The sequence below is a fragment of the Scheffersomyces xylosifermentans genome, assembly GCF_036884685.1.
Source record: "Scheffersomyces xylosifermentans strain CBS 12540 chromosome Unknown RJT20scaffold_8, whole genome shotgun sequence".
Taxonomy (NCBI): domain Eukaryota; kingdom Fungi; phylum Ascomycota; class Pichiomycetes; order Serinales; family Debaryomycetaceae; genus Scheffersomyces; species Scheffersomyces xylosifermentans.
Window position 1 is genome coordinate 585,806 of NW_027042946.1, and position 22,983 is coordinate 608,788.

The 22,983-nt window shown below is 40.8% G+C and overlaps 8 protein-coding genes and 1 non-coding gene across 9 annotated transcripts; 3 read left to right on the forward strand and 6 right to left on the reverse strand. All coding sequences in view use genetic code 12, as the record gives it.

Moving 5' to 3' along the window:
- Positions 1-1,954: 1,954 nt before the first annotated feature.
- On the reverse strand, positions 1,955-4,204 carry RJT20DRAFT_122833 (uncharacterized protein; the record flags this gene model as incomplete). The annotated part of the gene is made up of 2 exons (XM_064915947.1): positions 1,955-2,158; positions 2,207-4,204. 2 exons carry the CDS (start codon positions 4,202-4,204, stop codon positions 2,024-2,026), a joined length of 2,133 nt encoding a protein of 710 aa, XP_064771913.1. The 3' UTR covers positions 1,955-2,023.
- An 833-nt stretch (positions 4,205-5,037) lies between these two features.
- Positions 5,038-5,735, forward strand: RJT20DRAFT_63612 (guanine nucleotide exchange factor). The gene has a single exon (XM_064921038.1). The coding sequence runs from the start codon at positions 5,118-5,120 to the stop codon at positions 5,589-5,591; it is 474 nt and encodes a 157-aa protein (XP_064771914.1). The 5' UTR covers positions 5,038-5,117; the 3' UTR covers positions 5,592-5,735.
- On the reverse strand, positions 5,736-8,304 carry RJT20DRAFT_63611 (uncharacterized protein). The gene has a single exon (XM_064921037.1). The coding sequence runs from the start codon at positions 7,989-7,991 to the stop codon at positions 5,880-5,882; it is 2,112 nt and encodes a 703-aa protein (XP_064771915.1). The 5' UTR covers positions 7,992-8,304; the 3' UTR covers positions 5,736-5,879.
- A 741-nt stretch (positions 8,305-9,045) lies between these two features.
- HGT16 (Hgt16p) lies at positions 9,046-10,644 on the reverse strand (the record flags this gene model as incomplete). The annotated part of the gene is made up of 1 exon (XM_064918883.1): positions 9,046-10,644. One exon carries the CDS (start codon positions 10,642-10,644, stop codon positions 9,046-9,048), a length of 1,599 nt encoding a protein of 532 aa, XP_064771916.1.
- Positions 10,645-12,438: 1,794 nt separating this feature from the next.
- RJT20DRAFT_137306 (uncharacterized protein) lies at positions 12,439-13,863 on the reverse strand (the record flags this gene model as incomplete). Its single annotated transcript, XM_064918554.1, has 1 exon — positions 12,439-13,863. The coding sequence occupies one exon, from the start codon at positions 13,861-13,863 to the stop codon at positions 12,439-12,441; it is 1,425 nt and encodes a 474-aa protein (XP_064771917.1).
- A 934-nt stretch (positions 13,864-14,797) lies between these two features.
- RJT20DRAFT_63606 (uncharacterized protein) lies at positions 14,798-15,856 on the reverse strand. Its single transcript, XM_064921036.1, has one exon. The coding sequence runs from the start codon at positions 15,790-15,792 to the stop codon at positions 14,896-14,898; it is 897 nt and encodes a 298-aa protein (XP_064771918.1). The 5' UTR covers positions 15,793-15,856; the 3' UTR covers positions 14,798-14,895.
- A 373-nt stretch (positions 15,857-16,229) lies between these two features.
- On the reverse strand, positions 16,230-16,302 carry RJT20DRAFT_t170. Its single transcript has one exon. It is a non-coding gene; the product is annotated as a tRNA-Thr (tRNA).
- Positions 16,303-17,456: 1,154 nt separating this feature from the next.
- Positions 17,457-18,816, forward strand: RJT20DRAFT_63625 (uncharacterized protein). The gene has a single exon (XM_064921039.1). The coding sequence runs from the start codon at positions 17,721-17,723 to the stop codon at positions 18,726-18,728; it is 1,008 nt and encodes a 335-aa protein (XP_064771919.1). The 5' UTR covers positions 17,457-17,720; the 3' UTR covers positions 18,729-18,816.
- A 774-nt stretch (positions 18,817-19,590) lies between these two features.
- On the forward strand, positions 19,591-22,477 carry HSP104 (chaperone ATPase). Its single transcript, XM_064917970.1, has one exon. The coding sequence runs from the start codon at positions 19,664-19,666 to the stop codon at positions 22,367-22,369; it is 2,706 nt and encodes a 901-aa protein (XP_064771920.1). The 5' UTR covers positions 19,591-19,663; the 3' UTR covers positions 22,370-22,477.
- The last annotated feature ends 506 nt before the right edge of the window (positions 22,478-22,983 follow it).

Consider the following 22,983-nt stretch of genomic DNA (forward strand, 5'->3'; position numbering starts at 1 on the left):
ACCGTTATTTTTGTGGTTATTACTATTGTAATTCCTGGCGGAAGTGCCACCGTTGAAGGTTCCGTTCAGCCCATTTAAATTGCCATTACTATTTATACCAGAGGTGTCAAACGGGAAGTTTATGTCCGCCAGAAACTGGTCTAGCTCCGCATCGGTGTCCATGACGAGAACTTAGCAACAGTTCTTCTGGTTATGCCGTGTTTGTAGAATGAATATGGTCTACCTAGGCTATGGCGGCTACTTGGTTGTAAGGAGAGTTCATTAAATTAACCAAATATCCAGTGTGGGTTTTGAAGGAAATTTTTTCTGGTGGTGCGGTGGTATGGAATTAGTGAGGAATTTAGGAATTCGTGGGGAGAGCTTTAGAGATTAGTGAGAATTAGTGAGACTGGGGGGAGAGGAATGGAACAAGAAAGGTGCGACGTGGTAGAGTGAGGAAATATAATACTTTATATTAGACGTCAGAAGAAGAGTATGGAATGGAATGTACATGTCCATCTGTCTAAAAGTGTACATGTCATCATGTCTACATGTCAACATGAGTGGACGTGTAGTCTATGTAGTCTATGTAGTCTTTTGTTGCTTTTCCACTTGTAGGTTGCCTTACCCATTACTAGTATGTGGGTATTTTTTTGGTGTATTACCAGCGGTTCCGTTCCGTGTGACAGTGTGGTGCTACAGCTTGAGTTTCGCTGAATGATGTGTGGTGGTGTGCGTCGCTACTGAGAATGGTGGTGACGGCTGCAGCGGCTTGAACAGAAGCTGGAAGAGAGGATGGGGGAAAATAGCGAGAAAATTGGCAAATTGGCAAAAAAATACCAGCTGCAGGTTCCGATTTGCTCGGGCTAAGATACTGATAAAAGTCCATTGTGAGAGGTAACGGTGCCCAAAGAGGCTGGCTGGGGGTGTGTATACGGTGTTTATATATGGGGTAGCGGCTCGGAACTGGAACCTCTTTCGAACGGTGCCAGTAGTAGAGGTGGGGTGGGACAGGCAAGAAATCGATCTTTTGTGTTGGCCGTGGCAGTTAAGGTTGGTCAGGACAAATAAGATGTGCAATCAGGCTGAGCTTACGGTTCAAACCAGTCCAGGGATTGCATGCCGCGAAACCACCAAAAAGTGATAAAAGTCGTCAGCATTGTAACTCTATTTATTGACCTTGTGACTTTTAACGGACGAACAAAACAAGTACTACTACCACCTGGTTTGAAGCCCCATGGGATTTGGCGCTTACGTAAGCGCCTTTGTAACATTAAATTTTTATGCTTTGCTATCGTTGATTTGCAGTGACTAATATTTCATAGCCCAGATCTCCTTGGGTGTTTCAAGGGGACTCATATACGAATAATTTTTGACTCTATCAACATAAAATCTTCCCTTCCCCATTTCCTTTCCACATTAAGACATGCCTGCTACGCCCGCTGATGCTCTCTCCCCCAGGCCCTCCAGACTTCAAATTAGCCCACACTCGTGGGTCGCAAGGTGGTGAAGCATAAGCCTCTTATCGGATAACGGTGGTGTCCTAACCGGCTGCGATTCGACTTATTTTGCACACAGGTACCATAGCAGTAGCAGAAGTAGCAGAAGTAGCAGAAGTAGCAGAAAGTTTATTTGTAAAACGAAACCAACGTAGCCCGAGATGCGGCGGCATTGAAGTGGATTTGGAGTGGCTTCCTCATTTGGGCTCAGCCACGGCCTTTTCTAAGGTTTTGCCTGGACTGCTCTGTTCTAGTGACAAGTGGTATCCCCCCTGGTTCCTCTTCGTAAATGGCCACCTCTAGTCCATGATAGGTGATATACATGTGAAACTACCGTGGGTTTAGTATACATGAGCAGTAACATGAATATGAAAAGTAATATTTATATGAACAGAAACTATTAACTGCGAAAAGGCAGTCTTTAGTCTTTTTTGTGAGTGTCCGTTTTTTTACAGTTTCTAGTGTGCCATTATTTTGCAACTATATCCTATTACAGTTTAAGGTTCTATTATAATACATACTCTACATATTTTAACATAAATTCTCTAGTCATCTTCCGAATGGCCACCAGACGGCACTCGCTGCCTTATTTCAACAGTATCATTGAAAGGATTGGTCGTGTTATTCTCCGAAATATCTTGAGGCTCTTCTTCTTCCTCTATACTCCCTTCTTTGGTAGTCTTTGGGACGCTTTCTTGAGGTATCTTCTCTTCTTCTTCTTCTTCCACTTCCTCATCATCTGGATTCATAATCTTAAGAACAGACCTTCTCTTGGAACTGACAAGTACTTGCACATCCAAGGCGTCGTCAGACATATCAGAATCATTATCTTCTTCTGTTATCATGTTGGATTTTGCAGTTTCTTTACTCTCCTCTTCCGGCTCTCCTTCTCCTATAAAGGACTGTTCAGAGCTCTTTCTAAGCATTCCTGAACTCCTCTTCTTCACCAATGGGCCGTATTCTGCCGTAGGTGTCGTAGGTGGAGTAGTGGAGAACATTAATGATTTCCTGAGCCTGGATACTGACCTATTCATTAAATTATTACCCAAAGGAGAATAAACTTGTTGCATTGGAGTAGATGGCACTTCAAGCTGTGGTGAGTCTTGAACATCCTCGTCATCTACTAGTTCTTTTTCTTCTTCAGATGTTGACGAAGGATGATTACTCAAAGTTTCATTTGAAGCAAGGTAGCTATTTCTGATGCCACCGATGTTACCATTGATCTTTCTGTTCTGGTCAAATTCTTGCCTCTTCTTCACCCAAGAATCAATTGAGGCAACATCCAAGGTAGAACTCGTGTCATTATTTAAGTTCATTAATCCTCCACGTCCGCTAGTAGGTCCAGTTGGCAAAAGGTTGTGTCTTGTAGCTGGTTTACCGGAAAGCATTGACTCCCCGTCGTAATAATTGCCGAATTGATAGTCAATGTCGTTCAAATCTTCCTGTTCCTGTTGACTCTTTCTTCTCTTCATGTATAAATAGCCAGCAATGGAAGCAATGATTATTATAACAATTGGAATCACTGTTCCGAGAATTGCCTTTTTCTGAATGGACTTATAGCTGGTATCTTTCCCGATTGTGCTGCTATCGACAGTATTGCTCTTCACACTTTCGACTTGCTTAAATGTGCTCGTGTCATAAAGATTTATGCTATATGAATTAGAACCATCCCTCTTGCTAGTAGTCTCTGAAGAAGAGTTTATAATAACCAAAGTATTGAAAATAGTGGCCGCTCCCAAAATGTCATTAAAATCCCACAGAACGTTGAATGTTGTATTCCAACTCCAGTCATTAGAGCCAGTTGATAACTTAGCATACTGAGGGGTGGATTGGCCTCCAAGTAGATCTCCTCCTATTAACAAGACTTCCAGGACATCGAGAAAGTTCGAAACGGTTTCAACCGAATTGTTTTGCAATTGACTAAAGATTGGCAATATTAATGGAAATTTTCTAGAGTTGACTGTTGCATCATTGTCACCTTTTCCGATCTGCTTGAATGACCATCCCGAAGCAAAGTCCCATGTGGCCAATTGATACATATTCAACCAACCTTGGTTACTTTGTCCACCGATTACAAGTTGTGTTTGTGGGTTTGGTGCCAATAAGTTGGCAGCTCCGTAGAACGCCTGTGGTTTCGTAGAGGTGGTTATGTTGGCAAATTTAAAAGTTGAAAAATCAAGAGAGATCAACCTATTAGACACATGGACTCCATTGGTCTGACAAACACCTCCATAAATATATATGGTCAGGTTATCGGTTGGAGTAGTTAATATAGTTGAATACTGATAGAATGAAGCGTCCGCGAGCTTGCTGAAGTCCAAATTGGCTCCTAATGTGTTCCAACTTTGGGTTGGAGCATCGTACTTGATGAGTTCAATAATACCTTCTCCACAGACGTCTAATTCGCCTGATTGCTGGCTATTGGTTAAGCCGTACAACTCATCATTGAGAAGAAACAACGAAACGTTTTCTGGTGGAGAAGGAAGGGTATCTATTTGTTGATTATTCTTCAAGTTGAGGTCGGTTATAGCTGCCTTGGCTTGGTCTGAGTTGAAGCCAGTTATTGAGAAGTTGAGTGCTAGCAAGTCATTGTTCTTCAAGTGTATGTAAATTCTTCCGTGGTTGTATGAATATAGAGTATTCCAGCTATTCACTGTTTGGGCAGCAACAGCTTGTATCAGGGATATTAACACCCAAATAAGTAACCATGTATTGCTCCGTATCATTGTGTCTTGGGTAGTACGGTGCAATGATATGAATTTGCGGCAATAGGAGCTAATGGTACAATAGTAATGCAATGAAGAAGGCTCCTCGTCTTTAGTTTTTTTTTTATTTGACGTTTGACAAGAAGATAGATACTGTTAGTTCCACTGTTGTGTAACTCGAGTAGTTCGGCCATCATCTGTTTATAGTCTTCCCAACATGATCAAATTGCGTACCTAGACTAGTCAAAAGATGTTTACCTTTATTCCCAAATAGGCAATTATCAACCGATTTGTAAAATAGGTCCATCTTGCAGAGCCTAGAGGACACCATCGCATTTGGACAGTTTGTCGACTATGGTGTTTGAGAGGATAATGTTGAGACTATAAGGTGGTTCTACTTTGGTTGGAATTAAGGTAAGAAGGCACCATTTTACTTCACGTGGGTATATTTAGCTGCGAAATGGTGTTAGGTGAGGCTATAGCCGTTGTTTGAGAATAAGGTAACGACAGAAAGCCCCGTCAGAAGTTTATAGTTTCCTCCATAATTTGCCCCAAAGGAATTTCTTTAAATTAATACCTGACACCTGTCAAGTAGTCTAATTCTATTTTTTAGTATCTCGCTACCGGGAGTCTTGATTCTATTGGTTGATCTAAAATGCCATCCAAACTGTCCTGGCTCGTCACTCCAACAGAAGGAGTGTATAGCGTAACTATAATGTCGGTTCTAAAATGCGACACAACATTAACATTGTCTCTGGTGAAGCGACATCTTATGCCTGTCCAAATCTTCATGTAAACATCTTACCGCAGTACTATACCAATGATGGCTACTGAAATCTGAAGAAGCAGTTACTCTTGAAATATATATCTCTAATTCTATGTATAGTGGCATAGTCTATATTTCGAGCATTTCAGGGTAATAAGACACTTCATAATGGAATACAGTAAGGTCAATGTCCAAGATCTCGTATCCGAGGATAAAAAGGTGATATTAAGGTGCCCATTTAAAGCCTGTAATACAAGAATAATACCGCTCACCAAGACTTTGGTCAATGCTAGAATAGATGTAGAGAAAGCACCTGAAATGGTCAAGGCCAATTCGTCTGCATCAACCGAAGAAGCTGGTTCTGAGGTTGTAAGTCAATTCTATAGGGTAAACGACGTGTGGGATTTTGATAATGTAGGAGTCTCTAGGGCTGTGGAGAATTTGGCCCAGCCAATCGAGATCGAACATGACCAATCGGAAGAAAAGCAGATCAAGTTGAAAATAGAAAGATTGTTGATATGTAGCGAGTGTGACAAGGGTCCAATAGGATTTGCTGGATTACAAGAATCTGATTCTGCTGATGTGAAGAATTTAAAGTATTTCTTAAGTTGCAGTAGTGTCATATATGATGTGAAGGAATAAGCTTAAGATGGTGATTTGGTAAATACTAGTAATTCATCGGAGAATACTCAAGGCGGAAGTTTCAAGGAATAATGTTTTCGGATACTAATATTACAGCTGTTACATAACTGTACCTTAGTTTTAATCATATTAACGTATCATTGATCGTTATTAGTATTATGATTATAAGATACAGACGGGTACAGTCATGTAAAAAGGTTATCTACATTTCATCCATTAGATTTTAACTACATAGTATAAAGAATTCGTTATTTATATAAAACATGGCCTGCTTAATTGCAAGGCCAATCAAAGCTTGGCTGATGGCTTCAAGTCGTCCACAAGTCCCAAAGCAATGTGTCTGGCAATTGCCATGGTAGTAATCATTGGGTTTGCTCCACTTGCGGTTGGCATAACACTAGCGTCTGCAACATAAATGTTCTTACACTCGAATAAACGACCCTTAGTATCACAAGCACCATAACCAGGACCCTTACCTGACATACGACATGAACTCATTTGATGGGCTGAGCCGTAACAAGTACCGTAGAAGTCCAAACCGAGCTTCTCGGTCTTCTTTCTCCATTCTACATAGTCTTTGTCTGTAATAGCTCTCTCATGCATTGGCTTGTTTGACTTGAAAACTGGATTCCATCCTTGAGACATAAGGATTTCCTTTGCACCCTGAATGTATAACATATCTGAGGCAGTCAAAAGAGCTTGAAGTAAGGCATTACGGTCAAACTTGTTAATAGTGTAGTCAATGATCAAAGCGTTTGGTTTCTTTGGGTCTGCCCTCACAGTTCCACTGCTGGTGTCCCTCGTAATAATTAACATGTTAGTGAGATGTTGGAATTTCAACATTTCCTCTCTAATTTGGTCACTGGATTGCCATGGCAAGAGTGTAGAGTCTAAGAAGGGGACATTCAAAATTGCTTCAATTCTGGCTCCATGAGCCTTTCCATCCAAATCAGCCAGTTCAGTGCAGACAGCAGTCATGATTGCGTGTTGATGAGGATTAGATCTGACTTCTTTACCAAAATCTCCAAACACTGTAGTCACTGGATGCAACTTCAAATTTTTACCGATGTGCTTGTTTCTGAACCCAGAGTTCTGCAAAACAACTGGAGTGTTTAACGATCCTCCGCTTACGACAAACTTTTTAGGACCTGTTATCGTAAATACTCTGCCAGTGGATGTGTCTTCACATAAAGCAGCGTTGGCGACACCATTCTTATGGAGAAGCTTTAAAACTCTAACTTGGTCCATAAACAATGTGCCCTTTGCGGCAGCGTCCCTGAACCAGCAAGCAACGGAACCTTGCTTAATACCATATTTACAACCAAGATGGCACAAACCACAGTTATGGGCCGGGTGGTTACCTGTATTCTGGTCTATTTCTCTCACAGCATAACCCAACTTTTCACCACCTTCTAAGATGACACGGTTGGCCAATGAGTGGTTGATATTCTCATGATTAGCGCCCATTTGCTTCCAGACGTATTCTTGAGCATTATCATAGGATTCGCTGGCAGCCCATTCAACGCCGAAATCGTCATACCATTCTTTTCTAACCTTGAATGGTGTCTTCAAACATGCTGACCAGTTAACAGTGGATCCACCTCCGAAGCCTGCTCCAGCCAAAATGAAAAGTTGTTGATTTGAGGTAGCAATTGCACCATTACCTTCATATAAATTGTTGAATCCAGTCACATCGTCAAACTTGTACTCTTCATTGGCGAAATATTTTCCCTTTTCAAGCACAATTGACTTGTACCCTTCGTTGGCAAGGGTGTGTGCAACTACTCCTGAACCAGAACCCGAACCTATTATCAAAACGTCGATATCAGGCAAATACAATTCCTCTCCATCTCTCTGGGGTTTGGGGAACATTGGATATTTGTAGTCATCGATCACCTGGTTCTCGTAAATGGTTTCTCTCTCTTCAATACCTGAATAACCAATGGCCTTGTTGTGCAACTCCCCTCCAAATCTCACAAAAGTTGATATGGTGAGCGATTGGAAAGTTCTAAATAATCTTCTCTTCATTGGAATAGGAGAGTCACGCCAAGACCTAACAACAGCAGCCCTTTCCTCCAAGGTCATATCCCTGATTAAAGTAATAGACCCAGTGAGTGCTGGAGCCAAGATTCTCGACTCCAAAACATTTACCAAAACAACGAACAACTTGACTGTATCAGTGGGACTGATATCCATTATACTCTTGACATATTCCTTGAAACCTGGAAGCTTGGAAGGACGACTAACGACTCGCAAGTACTCTTCTACGGATTCGGGAGGAAAGCTAGGATCCAAGAAGGGTGTGATAACTTCAGGTGTCGTCTCATGGATAATACCGTCTGCCACGGCAAGGAAGAGTTCGAGGTGACTATCATCAACCTTATCTGGAATAAACGACATCTCTGAATTTGCAATCAACTACCTAAATATGACTCTTGTGATGACTATTGCTCGGGGATTGTATCTACAGCTACTATCTTCTTTATATATATAAGATATTATATATTCAGTAACTCTGGGCAGTCGATAAACCAAGAACACGCCTACTATAGAGTAATCTGGGGAATTAAAAATCAGTTGATTTTTCGCTAGAAACTTATGATTTTAATATACCTGATCACTGTATACCAACTTTTCACACCCAAAACCTAGCTTGATGTTTCGGATACTAGGAGGCTAAATCCCCACTGGAATTGCTCCGTATGGCCAAGCCTGTGAAAAATAATTGCAGCATATGCACGTGCAAATCTAACTCGCATAACTAAGGATCTTGGAATAGGGAGTAATTACAGGCTTTTCTATTCGACTTTAGACGGTTGGTACAGAGTCACTCGAAATGGCGTACGTGGTTCAAATCTAATGCTTCGGGCTCGTGTCATATCGACTAGTTCTAAACAACATGGCCTTGTAAATCATATGGACTCAGAGTCCTACTGTTTTGATGTCTTTTGTAACTCATGCACTCCTGCATTGTCAGCAGACGTGGGGGAGAATTGAGGGGCGATAGGTTGTAGATCAGATGGTCACATGAAGCCAATAGTCAATGGCCGTCGACCCAGAATGCAAATAAAATACTCTTGGTCAAGTTATGGTGCTGACACACTGACAAATTGTAACTTCCGCAAAATTGGTTTTGGCTGTGATAAAGGAAATTGTAGTGGAATGGAATTCCTTTTTTGGGGATATTTACCGGTTTTGGTATGGAAAGATGTCTTAACGGTTTTAGTGCATGTTAACTCGGACTTTACTATGCTTCTAGTGGTCCACTGCAAGGAGTACCTTGTGCTAAGTTGTGCTAAGTATAGGTAGGGAACACTAGTTCTATATTTTCTATTTCTGACAGGTTGCAATCTTCGATTTGGGGGTGGGGGGACCTACATGCAATTGCTGCTAAATTTGCTTTGGTTTCTCTGAACTCCTGACAATTGTACATTACACTTCTATAAACTAACACTTATGTCCCAGACAAGTTGGAATTGCTGTTATGATCGCTGCTGTGAGTAATCTGATGCTTTTCAGAGAACTCCGAATCGACATCAGAAACTTGGCGCGCTGTGTTTCCTCCTTCGTACTCTATTCTGTACATTTTCAAAGCGTGTTCTCTCGCTCTCCAAGCTGGCCCCTCAAATAAGTGGTCTATAGCTTCTAATGGTACTTCTTTAGTTTCGGGATAAAGGAGTAAAATGATGCATGGGAAGACTATCATGCACGTACCGAAAATGAAGTAAAACTTGTAACCAATTGCATCCAAGGCCTGACCCGACCATCTACCCATAACAAAAGCCCAGAACCAGTTAGCAGCTGCGTTGATGGCTTGTGTTACGGTTCTTATCTCTTGTGAAAAGATTTCTGAGTTAATAACCCAAGGAGTTCCATTCCATGAAGCTCCATAAAATATCGTCCAAATATACAACATTGCTTGTGCAGCTCTACCTCCCGCATCTTGCTGAGTATTACCTTCAGCAACTCTCTTGGCTGGATTAGCTATTTTGATGTAAGCACCAATATACCACATACAAAGAGAGCAGGGAAAAGAACCCCAGACGAGGGCAGTTTTCCTTCCAAATCTATCAACAACAAAGAATAACCAAACTAATGATGCGAAAGCCTTGAGCAAGCCAAAGACACCAGTAGATTGCAAACCTGCGTTTGACCCAGTGATACCAAACGATTTGAAGACAGTGGGGGAATAATATGTAATAGCATTAATACCTGATCCATTTTGCATAGGAAATAAGGATGTCGATAACAACAAGCGGTAAAGAGTCTTTTTGGAAGTGAAAACTTTTATGATTGGAGCGAAGAAGCCAGACCCACCTAATTTGGCTCTCTTATCTTCTATATCTTTCACAATATTGTCCATTTCATGAATAGAATAAGGATGGTCTTGAGGCAATTTTCTGAGGAATGATAGGTTCTTTCTAGCCTTCTCAACATTTCCTCTATTGACCAAAAACCGAGGCGATTCTGGAATTAACATGGTTCCAGCCCAGAACATTCCTGAAGGTACTAATTGAATTGCAAACGGTATTAGCCACTGCTTTCTAGAATTGGGGAGATTTTGTAAAACTCCATAATTGATCCAGTACCCTACAACTCCTCCCACTTGCCATGACATCTCCCACATACCCACTAGTTTTCCTCTAATCAATGCTGGAGAAGATTCACTGATATAAATTGGTGCTAAACCAGAACAGCCTCCAATGCCAATACCAGTTAATACTCTACCAGCGTAAATAGCACCTAATCCTGTAGAAGATCTTGCATAAAGAGAAATTGCTGCTCCGAAGGTTAAAAAGAATCCTGACAAGAATAAACCTATCTTACGACCAAGAATTTCACCGATAGGATAGAAGAAGATAGCACCCCAGAAAGCCCCAGCTTGGAATACTGAAACCACATTTGCACTAACATTGGTACGTTCACTAGCTGACATTTGTCCCATTTTAAACTCATCTTGGAAAGATTGTAATGAGACTGTGCCGCCAATAAAACCTGCATCATATCCGATGATGACAGCTGCAAAAGCCGCTGTGAGAGCAACCACAACCATTCTGTAATTGTATATTTCGTCTGGGATGGTGACGACTCCTAAGTTATCATCACTTATCGACTTTAGAGAACCCGTCTCCGTGGTTTTGGTGGGGCGCTTCTTGAACTTATCAAGAATGGACATTTTGTATTACTTTTAGGTCCTGCTTTGTGAAGATTACAAAATTTAGCACTTTTAGGATAAGGTTGTCCGAATTGAACTAATGGCAACAAAGAAGCTATAATTATGCGGATTTTCTACCAGAAAGCTATAAGGATTTTCTAAAGTCTTAGCAGGTTATAGTTAGACTGCAAAAATGATCCAATATATGCTAGCAAATTGTATCTGAATGCAACAATATCAGAACGAAAGGAGAAAGAAGAGAAAATCAACGTAAACTCATTTTGCAGTGTGTGGGGCCATTCGACTTCTATATATAAAATTGTACAATATATAGAACTCCTGATTCAAACTTAATCTTTTATTCCTTGTAATCTTCGGAAACTGACTAAAACTCGGCTCTGGGGTTTTTCCTTGTCTCCTCCACTTGCAATTTCAACCAATACAGTAATAATATTCCACTAGTCTGCGCAGGGTGCGCATAGTGTTAGGAACGACTAGTATTTTCTATGACTTCAAACAGCGACACATGGTTAGATTTGCTCGCTCTAAGTATTACTGTAGGTTGGTTTTGCTGCCAGATTTCCAACTAACCAAGAACAATGGTATGAGTTCTAGTTTTCATTAGGAATACAACTACTCCCTATAGCCCCCTATTCCCTTTGCCACCCAAGCATCACACATCTACACCCGGACGCGTCATTCCAGGTGACATAAGTTTTCTCCCATTCTATTCTCTTATCTATGAAATACTGTTGATGTAAAATCTAACACAGACGCAGCCGCAGGATTTTCACCGAATCCAAAAATAAAAAAAGCTTAATCCCATCAAAGAAATGTGGGGCACTGGATTATTTAGGCACACACTGGCGACTATCGTGACCAAATCTCGGACCTGGTTACCTTTGTTTCGTACATATGGTGCAGAAGAGCATTGATAAGGATCTGATTGGCCGGGCTGAATAATAAGATATTTATCTCCGTATCTTCTTTTCCAGCTGTTCGTTGTTTCGTATATGTATTTTTTCAAGGGACACACATTTAGACAAAAAAATGTGTCTGGCTCCAAATTCTTGGAGTCTAGGAGTCACAGAGAGTGCTAAAGCGGCACTGAAAATTTGGAGGATAGATATGCTTTGCAGATCCTGCTGATTACTTTCTTCTCGTTGCCATGCCCCATTCTTCAATTATAGAAGCAAGAGAATTATTAAGTTAATGCATAGTTAGTCCCCCGTCGAAAGCGTATAGGGAGGGGAGTGATAACAATAGAGAAAAAGCTTATTCGGAAAATCCCGTATCTCATCTCGTCGGTATTTTTATGATTTCACCGCCAGCTCTTGACCTCTGTACATGGGGCTGAGGAAGTGAATCTAATTATTGCTGTGTCACATTACGACTCGGAGTGGCTTTAAAAATTTTTCTCCCCAGTTTCCCCAGAGTGACATGCGAGGGACATACTGGTTCGCAGTACAGAATAGCGAAGATACGAAATCATCTCTACCTAAATAGGAATTCTCCTACACGTCAGATAGAAATGTGGGATAGCGTATCGTGAATTGTATCCTGAACACTGAAAGCACGGTGCCGAAAAATATGATCTCTACGACAGACTCTATTACCAAATACTCTATTCATTGAAACCTTATACTTTTGTAAATGAAACTATATGCAACTATATAAAAGTCCTAGCTCAAGCTATCTCCAATTGAATTGGTTCTGTTGGGGCTGCTGTTGCTGTTGCTGATATGGATTGAAAGCAGTCTGTTGTGGTTGTCCATATCCCGTCTGCTGAGGCTGTCCGTAGCCGGTCTGTTGGGGCTGTCCAAAGCCAGTAAATTGAGGCTGTTGGAATTGTCCTTGTTGGGGGAACCCAATGGATTGCTGAGCGAATCCAGTCTGTTGAACAAATTGCTGTTGTTGCTGTTGCTGTTGCTGTTGCTGTTGCTGTTGCTGTTGCTGTTGCTGCTGAGCCTGTTGCTGTGCCTGTTGCTGTGCTTGTTGCTGTGCTACTGGAACAGCCACATTGGTACTAAATTGATTTGGTTGGTTATACAAGCTCAAGATATTCTGTTTGTTTGTCTGCTGAGCAATTAATTGTGGATTGGATTGTTGCATTAACTGCTGTTGATGTTGTGGATTAGTCGGATCCAAATACTGTTGACCATTGGCATCGACATATGAGATTTGTCCGGTAATTGGGTCTGTATACTGGTAAATCTGCGGCTGTCCAGTCTGGAGAGGAACTTGAGCCTGAGCTGCCGCCGTACCTGTTGTCCACCAATCATCGGCAGGACGCTGCTGTGAGGCGGTTGTAGTAGGTGTAATACCCAGAGATGGTTGAACAGAACTCAGCACCGAGTTACTTGGTGGTCTTCTTGGCAATTCTGGAGCGATCTCGGTCTTGTCAGGGTTCAACTTGGAATCGAGTTCTAGGATGTCAAGGGCTGCATCAATATTACCTCCGCTTAGCAAAAGACTCTCTAATACTGACTCTCTGTCTGTAAATCCGAAGCCCATGATCTTTCCGACTAGTGAAGTGTACTGGGTGTTTTCGAAGGTAGTCAATTTACGATGGGTAAGACGTGGGATATCTTGCGTAGTCTTTGAACCGGATCTCAGCCTTCCATTGATTGAAGAGTTCGCTCTAGATCTACCATTTCTATGGCGTGCTGTATCACTATCATCTGAATATCTACTACCTCTGTCATCGTAATCCGAATGCTCAATGTTATCGTCTCTAAACTTACCTATAATGTACTTATCTCTGAAGTACTGTTCAACGGACGAAACGTCATCATCTCCATCGAAGGGAAACGGAATTCTCTTTGGATTCCATTTCTTCTTAGCCTTCTTATTTCCCACTTTACGCAAGTGGTTGAGCTGGTCGTTGTTCCAATGGTCCAAAGTAAGTGATTTGACCTTAGAAATGTTGTGGTGGGGAGGTCCGAGGATTCTCTTATGGATGGAGGCACAACGTCCACATAGAAAGATTCCGAGATTATACGACGCCCACGTAGGGTAGCTCGTACCGCACTCACCACACTTGTTGTCGTTACCACGAAGGTTAATGATTTCAATGAGCTGCCTTTCGATGTTCTGTTGTTCTTTCTTCAGTGACATGATGGGATGTAGGTTACTGTAGTATTGTTAATGAGTTGTTTCTGGGGACTTTTGTGACAGCGGGAGTTCCGGATTTGACCTAGATGAAGAACAAGACCCACTACTCGTAGAATGTGTTAAGAACTAGAAAAAAATGCTAGAAAAGCGAGTTCAGATATTGATGTTGCCTTCACACGACAGATTGCGTCGTTTATAAGAAATTTTTTGGCTTTCCAACGGTGTATAACCTGGCCTAGCTCTTGTAGGTCTTGTGGTCCTTGGGATCTAATTACAAACAGGTTTGGCCGATTTTGATGGATGAAAAAAGCGCCTGCACCCAGTCCTTATGGCGGTGGGTGAAGGATATTGTTAGTATGGAGGGAGAGGTGGGGGAGAAGAGAGAAGGTGAGTGAGAGAAGGTGAGTGAGAGAAGGGCGTGGAAAGGAGTGAGAAAAAATGTGGTACGGTGGGTTGCTGTTAATGGATAGTGTGAGGTGGTGAGTAGTTTGAGGTAGTGAATAGTGTGAGTAGAGTGAATAGTGTGAGGTACTGTGAAATAGAGAGTGAATGAATTGAGTGAATAGAGTGAATAATATGAGGTTGTGAATACTGTGAATAGAGTGAATACTGTGAAATTAATGAGTCAATCTAATATGGTGTAGTGAGGTGATGTGGTGGAGAAGGGAAGTAAATACAATGAGGACAGTGCTAGTGATGAGAGTTCAGCGGGAAGAGGAGTTGAAGGGCGTTGAGGAGTCCACGAGTGGTGAAGAAATGGGGGTGAAGAATGGAGAGAGGACAGCAAATAGAATATATAACAACAGAAAAAGAAGTCAGGTGAGCATTAATGGGACATAGAAATACTGGGATTTAAGTTACTGTGTAGCATATTTCTAAAAGATACAAGTTATCTGATGAATTAGGTGGACAAGTAAATAAGAAAACCTACTTCAGTTTAATACGAATTGCGCCATGGCTAGAAATATATAGCATTTCTGATATATACATCTCTTACTATGATGAACCGTGGTAGACCTATTCACCCTAATGAAGCTATATATTAAACTGAAACGTCTCAACCGCTTGTGTCTCTCCCAACAGTGTCATGATAATCTCATTAATACCTACATTGATGTCTCCTATCATTTCGCTGACATCGATTTGAGACAATTCGGCATTAAGTCGGTCGATGTCTTTGTACCGATATCCAGCTGAGTTTGGTGATCCAACAGAAAATGTAATGTGATGGTGTTCCAAATTATAGAATGGTGACTTCTCTAATAGTAATGATTCCAATGACCTTTCGAATACTCTATTTAACGATTCCAAGAATTCCTTCACATCGGGAGAGTATTCAATAAGTCCGGACAAGAAAAGTTTGGAACTAGTGGGACTTGCAAACACTTTCAATGATGGCTTAAACTTCAAGTTTATGCATTTGTCTTCTTGTTCCTGTGGCTTTCCCAATAGCTTGCTTAGCCTATTCAGTCTTTCGATCTTCTCTTCGTCGTATCCAATTGCACTTTTCGGATATTGAACATCAGTTTTTAATGCATGCCGTATGTTTTCTCTGAGTGACTTTATCTTGTATTCTTCAGCAAACACGTTTGGATACGTTGTAATATGATATCCCAACGGGGACCGCTGCTTATTGGTGGGAGTCCATTGGTATAATCCCACGAGATCTTGCTGAATTGAAAGCACCTTACTACAAGCTAAATTCATCTGCGATACAGCATCCCTTGTGGGTCGCCACGGTATGTAAAGAAAAACAGATTTTTTGTTCATTCTAGTATCTGAATAATTTTGCAGATAAATTACCAACTCTGGTACTGGAAGCAAATCTGTATTGTTTGACTTTGATAGTTGAGACTGTCTTTGATCATCTACTATTTCAATGTCTTCTTCGTCACTACTGCTGTCCGAAGAGTATCCCTGTAACAATTCCATTCACACCTGCAATTAAATATCAAGTCATTGGAAAGAATGCTATAGAAGACTCGATGTTTTTGTAAAGTTTTGCAAAATTTGATATCTGGGGAAATATATGTGCAGGAACTATGAAATTTATGGATAATTTTGCAGCATGACGGTTTTCTAGTGTTGTGGGTTTCCTACATTCCAAGGGACAATAGAGATGGTAAGCCGAAGCTTATTGGAGCTTTATTATGCAACTCTGTTCAAGAGTTCAAAAATAAATTGTAAAGAGTCATATAAGAACAATACATTGTGTCTTGAGCGACGAAGGTTAGCGAGGCTGGAAAAGCTAGACTGCTGCAATACCACTGTTAAAGTTTCCTGAACAGAATAGCGATTTGGCGGTAATATAAGCAGTCCTAGCAATAATTTGCTTAAGGCCATTACTTCACTAATGAACAAAAAAACAATGCCTTCAGCCAGAGTCGAACTGACGATCTCCTCATTACTAGTGAGGTGCCTTACCAACTTGGCCATAAAGGCAATTGTTATTTAAGGGTCCTTTTGGATTTCTGAGCCCTGTAAATTTTCACGTGGTTTACATCACGTGGTTTTTGATTTCTCTCTGTATTGATCACTATCACACTGTCTATCTCTTATCTCTCTATTCGTTTAGTTAGTTAGGAATAAAGATATACCCCTTCAAAAAAAAAAATTTATGTATATCTTTATAATTTGCTGCAAAAACAGCTTTCCTTGTAACGGTAAGCATGTCAATTCAATTAATGACCATCTTATTAACTGCGGTTATAATAAATTTGTGTTTTGGAAGTCAATATCTTGCATTCAGTACAAAAGTTTTGAAATTTTGTGGCCAAACAACTTGTAAATTATTTAATTCTTTTTGCTTCTACTTAATTTATAGCAATTTCTCGGTAAATAGCAAATGAATGATTTGCTTTCCTTTTGTAGTTGTTACGATCAGAAATGCATATTATACTATCCTAACTGTGCCTGTTAACAGACACGATGACAGAAAATGGGTAAACTTGAATTTCTGCCTTCAACATATGTTGTATTACATAAGCGAAACTTCAACGGAAAAAGTTGACTGATCGTAATAACCCCGGATTTTGATAGGACTACTAATTTAGATACCTTAAAAGTGAACAATCATTCTAGCCACACTTTCTTCGCTTTGGACAGAGGTGGATGAATAGCTCATGTGGGTCAACCAAATTAACTCATTGCCTGAACCAATAATTGAAAATGTTCTAAATTATGTTGACAAGAATCATTTGGAGTACTTAAGGGATATTCCCGTCTCACATCTTAGCGATATCGCATCCCAGAAATATATGAAATCACACAAATCAATCTATGTCACACAAGACCAATGGGGCTTTTCGGAGAAAGAGAGAGGTTCAAGTTAGTGGGCGAATGGGATTGGTTTACGAAAGATGAGTTCATTGATGTTAAAGAAAGATATCCGTCGGCAGCGATATCGGTCAGATTGCAAGATGTCACCTTGGAAGACTTATACAAGATCAACCCCAAGGTGTTCCTCAAATGCGACAAAGTGGAAGTCTTCTTTGCTTCTGAGTTTGTAGACTTGAAGCGATTCCAACTAATCTGTTCACTACCATACAAATTGTGGTTTTACTTCGATGACTGGAAACACAGGGAACCAATAGATTACAATTTATCCTTGTTACCAGCCAATTTAGTGGGCCTCAGCTCGTATGAAGATTTTACCGACGAGATTAAGTCTTTTAGAAAAGTCAAATTCCTTGCTGTGGAAAATATACAGAGTCTTTCAGGACATTTTCCTACCAATCTTCACACTTGAGAAGACAACTAATAAATTCAATGGCACATCTCCCTAAAACTTTGCAAAATTGGCGATTTGCTGTTGTAGACAATGTGAAAGTTAACATTAGCCATTTAACAATTTGAAATCTATGGAAATAGCTTCATCGAAATTGGGAACTTATTTCGTTAGATGGAAACTTCCCAAAAACATTGAAATGGTCAACTTGAATGCTTGCAGCATTAAGGACCTCACCCCGATTGGAAAACTACAAAAATTGAAATCGTTTAAAGCATCGAAGTCCTATAAGTATGGCTACACGGATAAATTTGAAACTCTCGTGTTAGTAGACTCAGTAACTGCTTTAGAGATAGAGGGATTCCATCTTTACAAAGACGAGATGTATTTCCCTCCCAATTTGCAGATACTATCTATGCCATTTATAGATATTTTTGATTTGAAGTCTTTAGAGATACCTAAATCAGTGACCAAACTTGGGCTTAAGTCATCGTTTGTTCCTTTTGCACAATCGGACGTATCTACGACGGATCCACAAATCGATTTAAGCAATTTCGAGAAATTGTCTTCCTTAGAATTGATTCATTCCAAGTTAACATCGTGTAATCTGCTAGTTTCTGCCAGATTCTTAAGTCTGATTCGTCTTATTCTTTGTACTCTGCTAGAAGACTTAAGGGGAATCGAAAGCCTCAAAATCCTAAGTTCACTTTATGTCATACACTGTGGAGGTGCAAGTTCTGTTCCATTACACCGAACGTTTTTCTGTAACACGAAATTTCCAGAAAACCTTAGAGACTTGGTATTTGTACCCAATTCCAGTGCTCTTGCGCTGACACTGCGAGATTTCCTTAGGAGCCCAGAGGACTACGAGCTCGTTAACGAAGAACCCCATTTGAAAGTTGGAAAAAGATTCCAGTTGCCCAAGGGGTTAACCGATCTTTCACTCGAGGGACCACATTTAGTAATAGATGACGATTTAGAGCTTCCTCGTACATTGCAGATGCCAACATTTAAGGACATAGGAGCAGCCAATTGTTTATGCAACATTGCCAATTTGTCTTCCCTTCATACACTTTCCATCCATAATGCCCGTATTGAGACGTTGGACAATTCACTTTTGTTCCAGATTGAAATTGGTTAACCTCACAGGAAATGACATCCAGAGCATTTCAAATACAAATCTTAGAGAGATGAAGCATTTGACCCTTCATCCAAAGTCACTTCAGGAGCTGATTTCTTAGGATATCTCCATATTGACACTTCTCTGTATACTAGTAGTGTAGAAGTACTCATAGAGCAGCAGAGAACTGTATTCTGATGATCAAGATAGATGTACATACAGACTTAACCAAAGCATTGCGTAGGCTCAGAAAGCATATACGAGGGCAGACCCCACATTTTTTCATTTTGACAGGCTACAAAAGAAAACACACCCCAAGGCATATCCAACAAGGGCATATACGACAAGGACTCATTGTGTTTAAACAAATAGTGTTTTTCATGTGATCATGATTTTTTACTTTGTTCGCAGCCAGATTTTCATTCCATTTGTGACTGTCTAAAAATCCTATTTTATCTCTCTAATGCTGGGCCCTTCTCCGTTTCTCAAATGCCGTACCTGTAAGAGCCTAAGATTTCTCTCTTTTCCCGCCCTTCCCCCACTCTCAAGGTCCATACTGTAACCACTTGAGACATTTTCCTTTCCCTTCCCTCTCTTCTCCTTCCCATAACTCCCCTTCAGCAACCATGCCTAATTGGGCCAGATTGAGATACTTCAATCCCTTATCCCCTGCCCGGTACACTAACCAACATCGATTTTTCGCAGTCATTTGGCCCCAAAAATTTCTAGAATGTTCCAGACTCCTCTACGCACTACCAGAACATGCTAGTTCTCACTAGCACTCCACACATTTTACTGCCAGAGACGTGCAGGCGGTTAACTTAAAATCGGATGCTTCTAATATAAAACCAATGATCATTGCTGCCAATAGTCAAGGGGATAAATAGAGCTTCTTTCTGTAATTGTTCAGTTAACATCAAATTAACCAATACATATCCATATTACACTATACAAACATGGACGAAACACAATTCACAGATAACGCATTGAAAATCATCACCAATGCTCAGCAGTTAGCCAAGGACAATTCGCAGGCCCAGCTTCTTCCCTTGCACTTTCTTGCAGCAATGGTGCCAACCGATGATTCCGAAAATTCCACACCATATTTGAAGACGTTGATCCAAAAGGGTCGCTTTGAGTGGCCCACCTTCGAGAGAACAGTAAACAAGCATTTGGTGAGATTGCCATCACAGAGTCCAACTCCCGATGAAATCAGACCTTCCTACGCTGCTGGTCAGGTGCTTACCAAAGCAAACAAGATAAAGGCACAACAAAAGGACAATTATGTCGCTCAAGATCACATTTTGCTTGCCTTGTTAGAAGACCAATCCATTAAAGACGTTTTCAAAGAAGCAGGTGTAAGCGTGGAAGCTATTAAGACTGCTGCCTTAGCATTGAGAGGAAACCAAAGAATTGACTCCAGACAGGCTGATTCGTCATCTACATACGAGTTCCTTAATAAGTACTGTGAAGATTTGACGGAGAAAGCTAGAGAGGGTAGAATTGACCCAGTCATTGGTAGAGAAGAAGAGATCAGAAGAGTCATCAGAGTATTGGCAAGAAGAACAAAATCAAATTCAGTCTTGGTAGGAGAAGCCGGTGTCGGTAAGACTTCCATTGTGGAGGGTGTTGCCCAAAGAATTATTGACGGTGATGTGCCAGACGTCTTGGCCAATTCGAGATTATTTGCATTGGATTTAGGCGCTTTGACTGCTGGTGCCAAATACAAGGGTGAATTTGAAGAAAGAATAAAAGGTGTCTTGAACGAGATTGAGAAGTCGAAAGAATTCATAATTTTATTCATCGACGAGATCCATATGTTAATGGGTGATGGAAAGTCCGATGCCGCTAATTTATTGAAGCCTATGTTGGCTAGAGGTGAATTACATTGTATTGGTGCCACAACTTTTGTTGAGTACCGTAAATTCGTGTCAAAGGATGGAGCCTTCGAGAGAAGATTCCAAAAGATTGATGTTCCCGCTGCCACAGTGAACGAAACAGTGGCTATTTTAAGAGGACTTCAACCAAAGTATGAGATCCATCATGGTGTTCGTATTTTGGATAGTGCCTTAGTGACTGCCGCTCAATTAGCTTCTAGATATTTGACTTACAGAAATTTACCCGATTCTGCTGTTGATCTTATTGATGAAGCAGCTGCAACGGTTGCAGTTGCAAGAGACTCCAAGCCCGAAGAATTGGACAATTTAGAGAGGCAATTGCATCTTGTTGAAGTTGAAATTAATGCCTTAGAGAGAGACAAAGACGCAGACTCCGACTCCAAAGACCGTTTGGAGTTGGCAAGAAGAAAGAAAGCTGTGCTCGAAGAAAGCTTGGGACCACTTAGAGAGAAGTTCTTGGAAGAACGTGCTGGACATGATCAGTTAATTGCTGCTAAGCGTAAGTTGGACGAGTTGGAAATTAAGGCTCAAGATGCGGAAAGAAGACACGATACTGCAACTGCTGCCGATTTGAGATACTTTGCTATTCCAGATGTCGAAAAGCAAATCGAAGAACTAGAGCGCAAGGTGGCAGAAGAAGAAGCAAACTTTGGACCAGATTCCTTATCTAGGAGTGTTGTTGGTACCGAGCAAGTAGCTGAAACCGCCGCTAGATTGACAGGTATTCCAGTCACCAAGTTGACTCAAGCAGAAAATGCTAAGTTGATTAACATGGAGAAAGAATTATCTAGTGGCGTTGTTGGTCAATCTGAAGCAGTGAAGGCGGTCTCGAATGCCATAAGATTGACGAGGTCTGGATTGGCTAATCCAAACCAACCATCCTCATTCCTTTTCTTAGGTTTGTCTGGTTCTGGTAAGACTGAGTTAGCCAAGAAAGTTGCTGGCTTTTTATTTGCTGATGAGAGAGCCATGATCAGAATTGATTGTTCTGAATTGAATGACAAGTGGTCAGCTTCCAAGTTATTGGGTGCTGCACCAGGTTATGTCGGCTATGAAGAAGGTGGTATCTTGACCGAAGCCTTATTGAGACGTCCTTACTCAGTTGTTTTGTTCGATGAAGTGGAGAAAGCAGCACCAGAAGTGTTAACAATCTTACTTCAGATTTTGGATGACGGTAGAGTGACTTCTTCTCAAGGAAAGGTAGTTAACTGTTCCAATTGTATAATCATTATGACTTCCAACTTGGGCGCTGAATACATCAATGCATCTAGGGGAGCCAAGATCACCGAAGATACCAAAGAATTGGTTATGGGTTCTGTGAGAGCACACTTCAGACCAGAATTCTTAAACCGTATTTCATCAACTGTTGTCTTCAACAGACTTTCAAAGAAGGCAATCGCTAAGATTGTACACATCAGATTAAAGGAAATCCAGGAAAGATTCGCTGCTAACGGTAGAACTTTGTCTTTGAACGTTGACGATGCAGCATTGGAATACTTATGCAAGAAGGGTTACTCTCGCGACTTAGGTGCTAGACCATTGAACCGTCTCATCCAGACCAAGATCTTGAACCGTCTTGCAATTTTGTTATTGAAGGGACAGATAAAGGACAAAGAGACTGCCAATGTCACAATGGGAGAGAATGGATTGGAAGTCTTACCAAACCACGAACCAGATGATGTTGATATGGGCGAATATGACGCTGATAATTGGGAAGACACTGATGACGACGATTCAGATGTAAGTACTCCTGGTCTTGATTGATTTTTGTATGAAAATGGCAAATTATGGAATTGAATTGAATTAGTTATTTATTTCTAATTGGTGTATATAAAATTTAATAATAATAATAAAACGGACTTTATAAATCTTCATGGCATCTGTAGTAGACTACTCTATAAGCTTATGTATGGGTAGGTTTTGGCTGCTGTATTAACATCAACACTTGCGCCTAGAGCAGGGGTGTCCTGCCGTTGTGCTAAATTACTCTTTAGCTTACCATGTTTCACCCTTTTCTGGCTTATGGCCTACATCGTAGTAAAATTATATAAGGGAATAGGCACTCTAATTGAATACAAAACCAAAAGTATAGAAAATCTTAATGGACATAACATGGATGTCTTCTCTTGATTACCCCGTTTGAAGAGATCAACATAGGCCTCTTGAGAAATGTTAATCCGGGAAACAGCGAATACGGTATCCAACTGCACCAATAAAGAGAATACTAAATGACGAGCCGCATAATTACTAAGAAGTCGATATATGAATAAAGGTTGGGGAAAGGCAGGGTAGATTGCCTGAAATTGGAATTGCAAACTATTGAATTTTTCTTACCAAAAGCCGTTGCAACATGTTCTTCCCTTGGAGCTCAAAGTGGA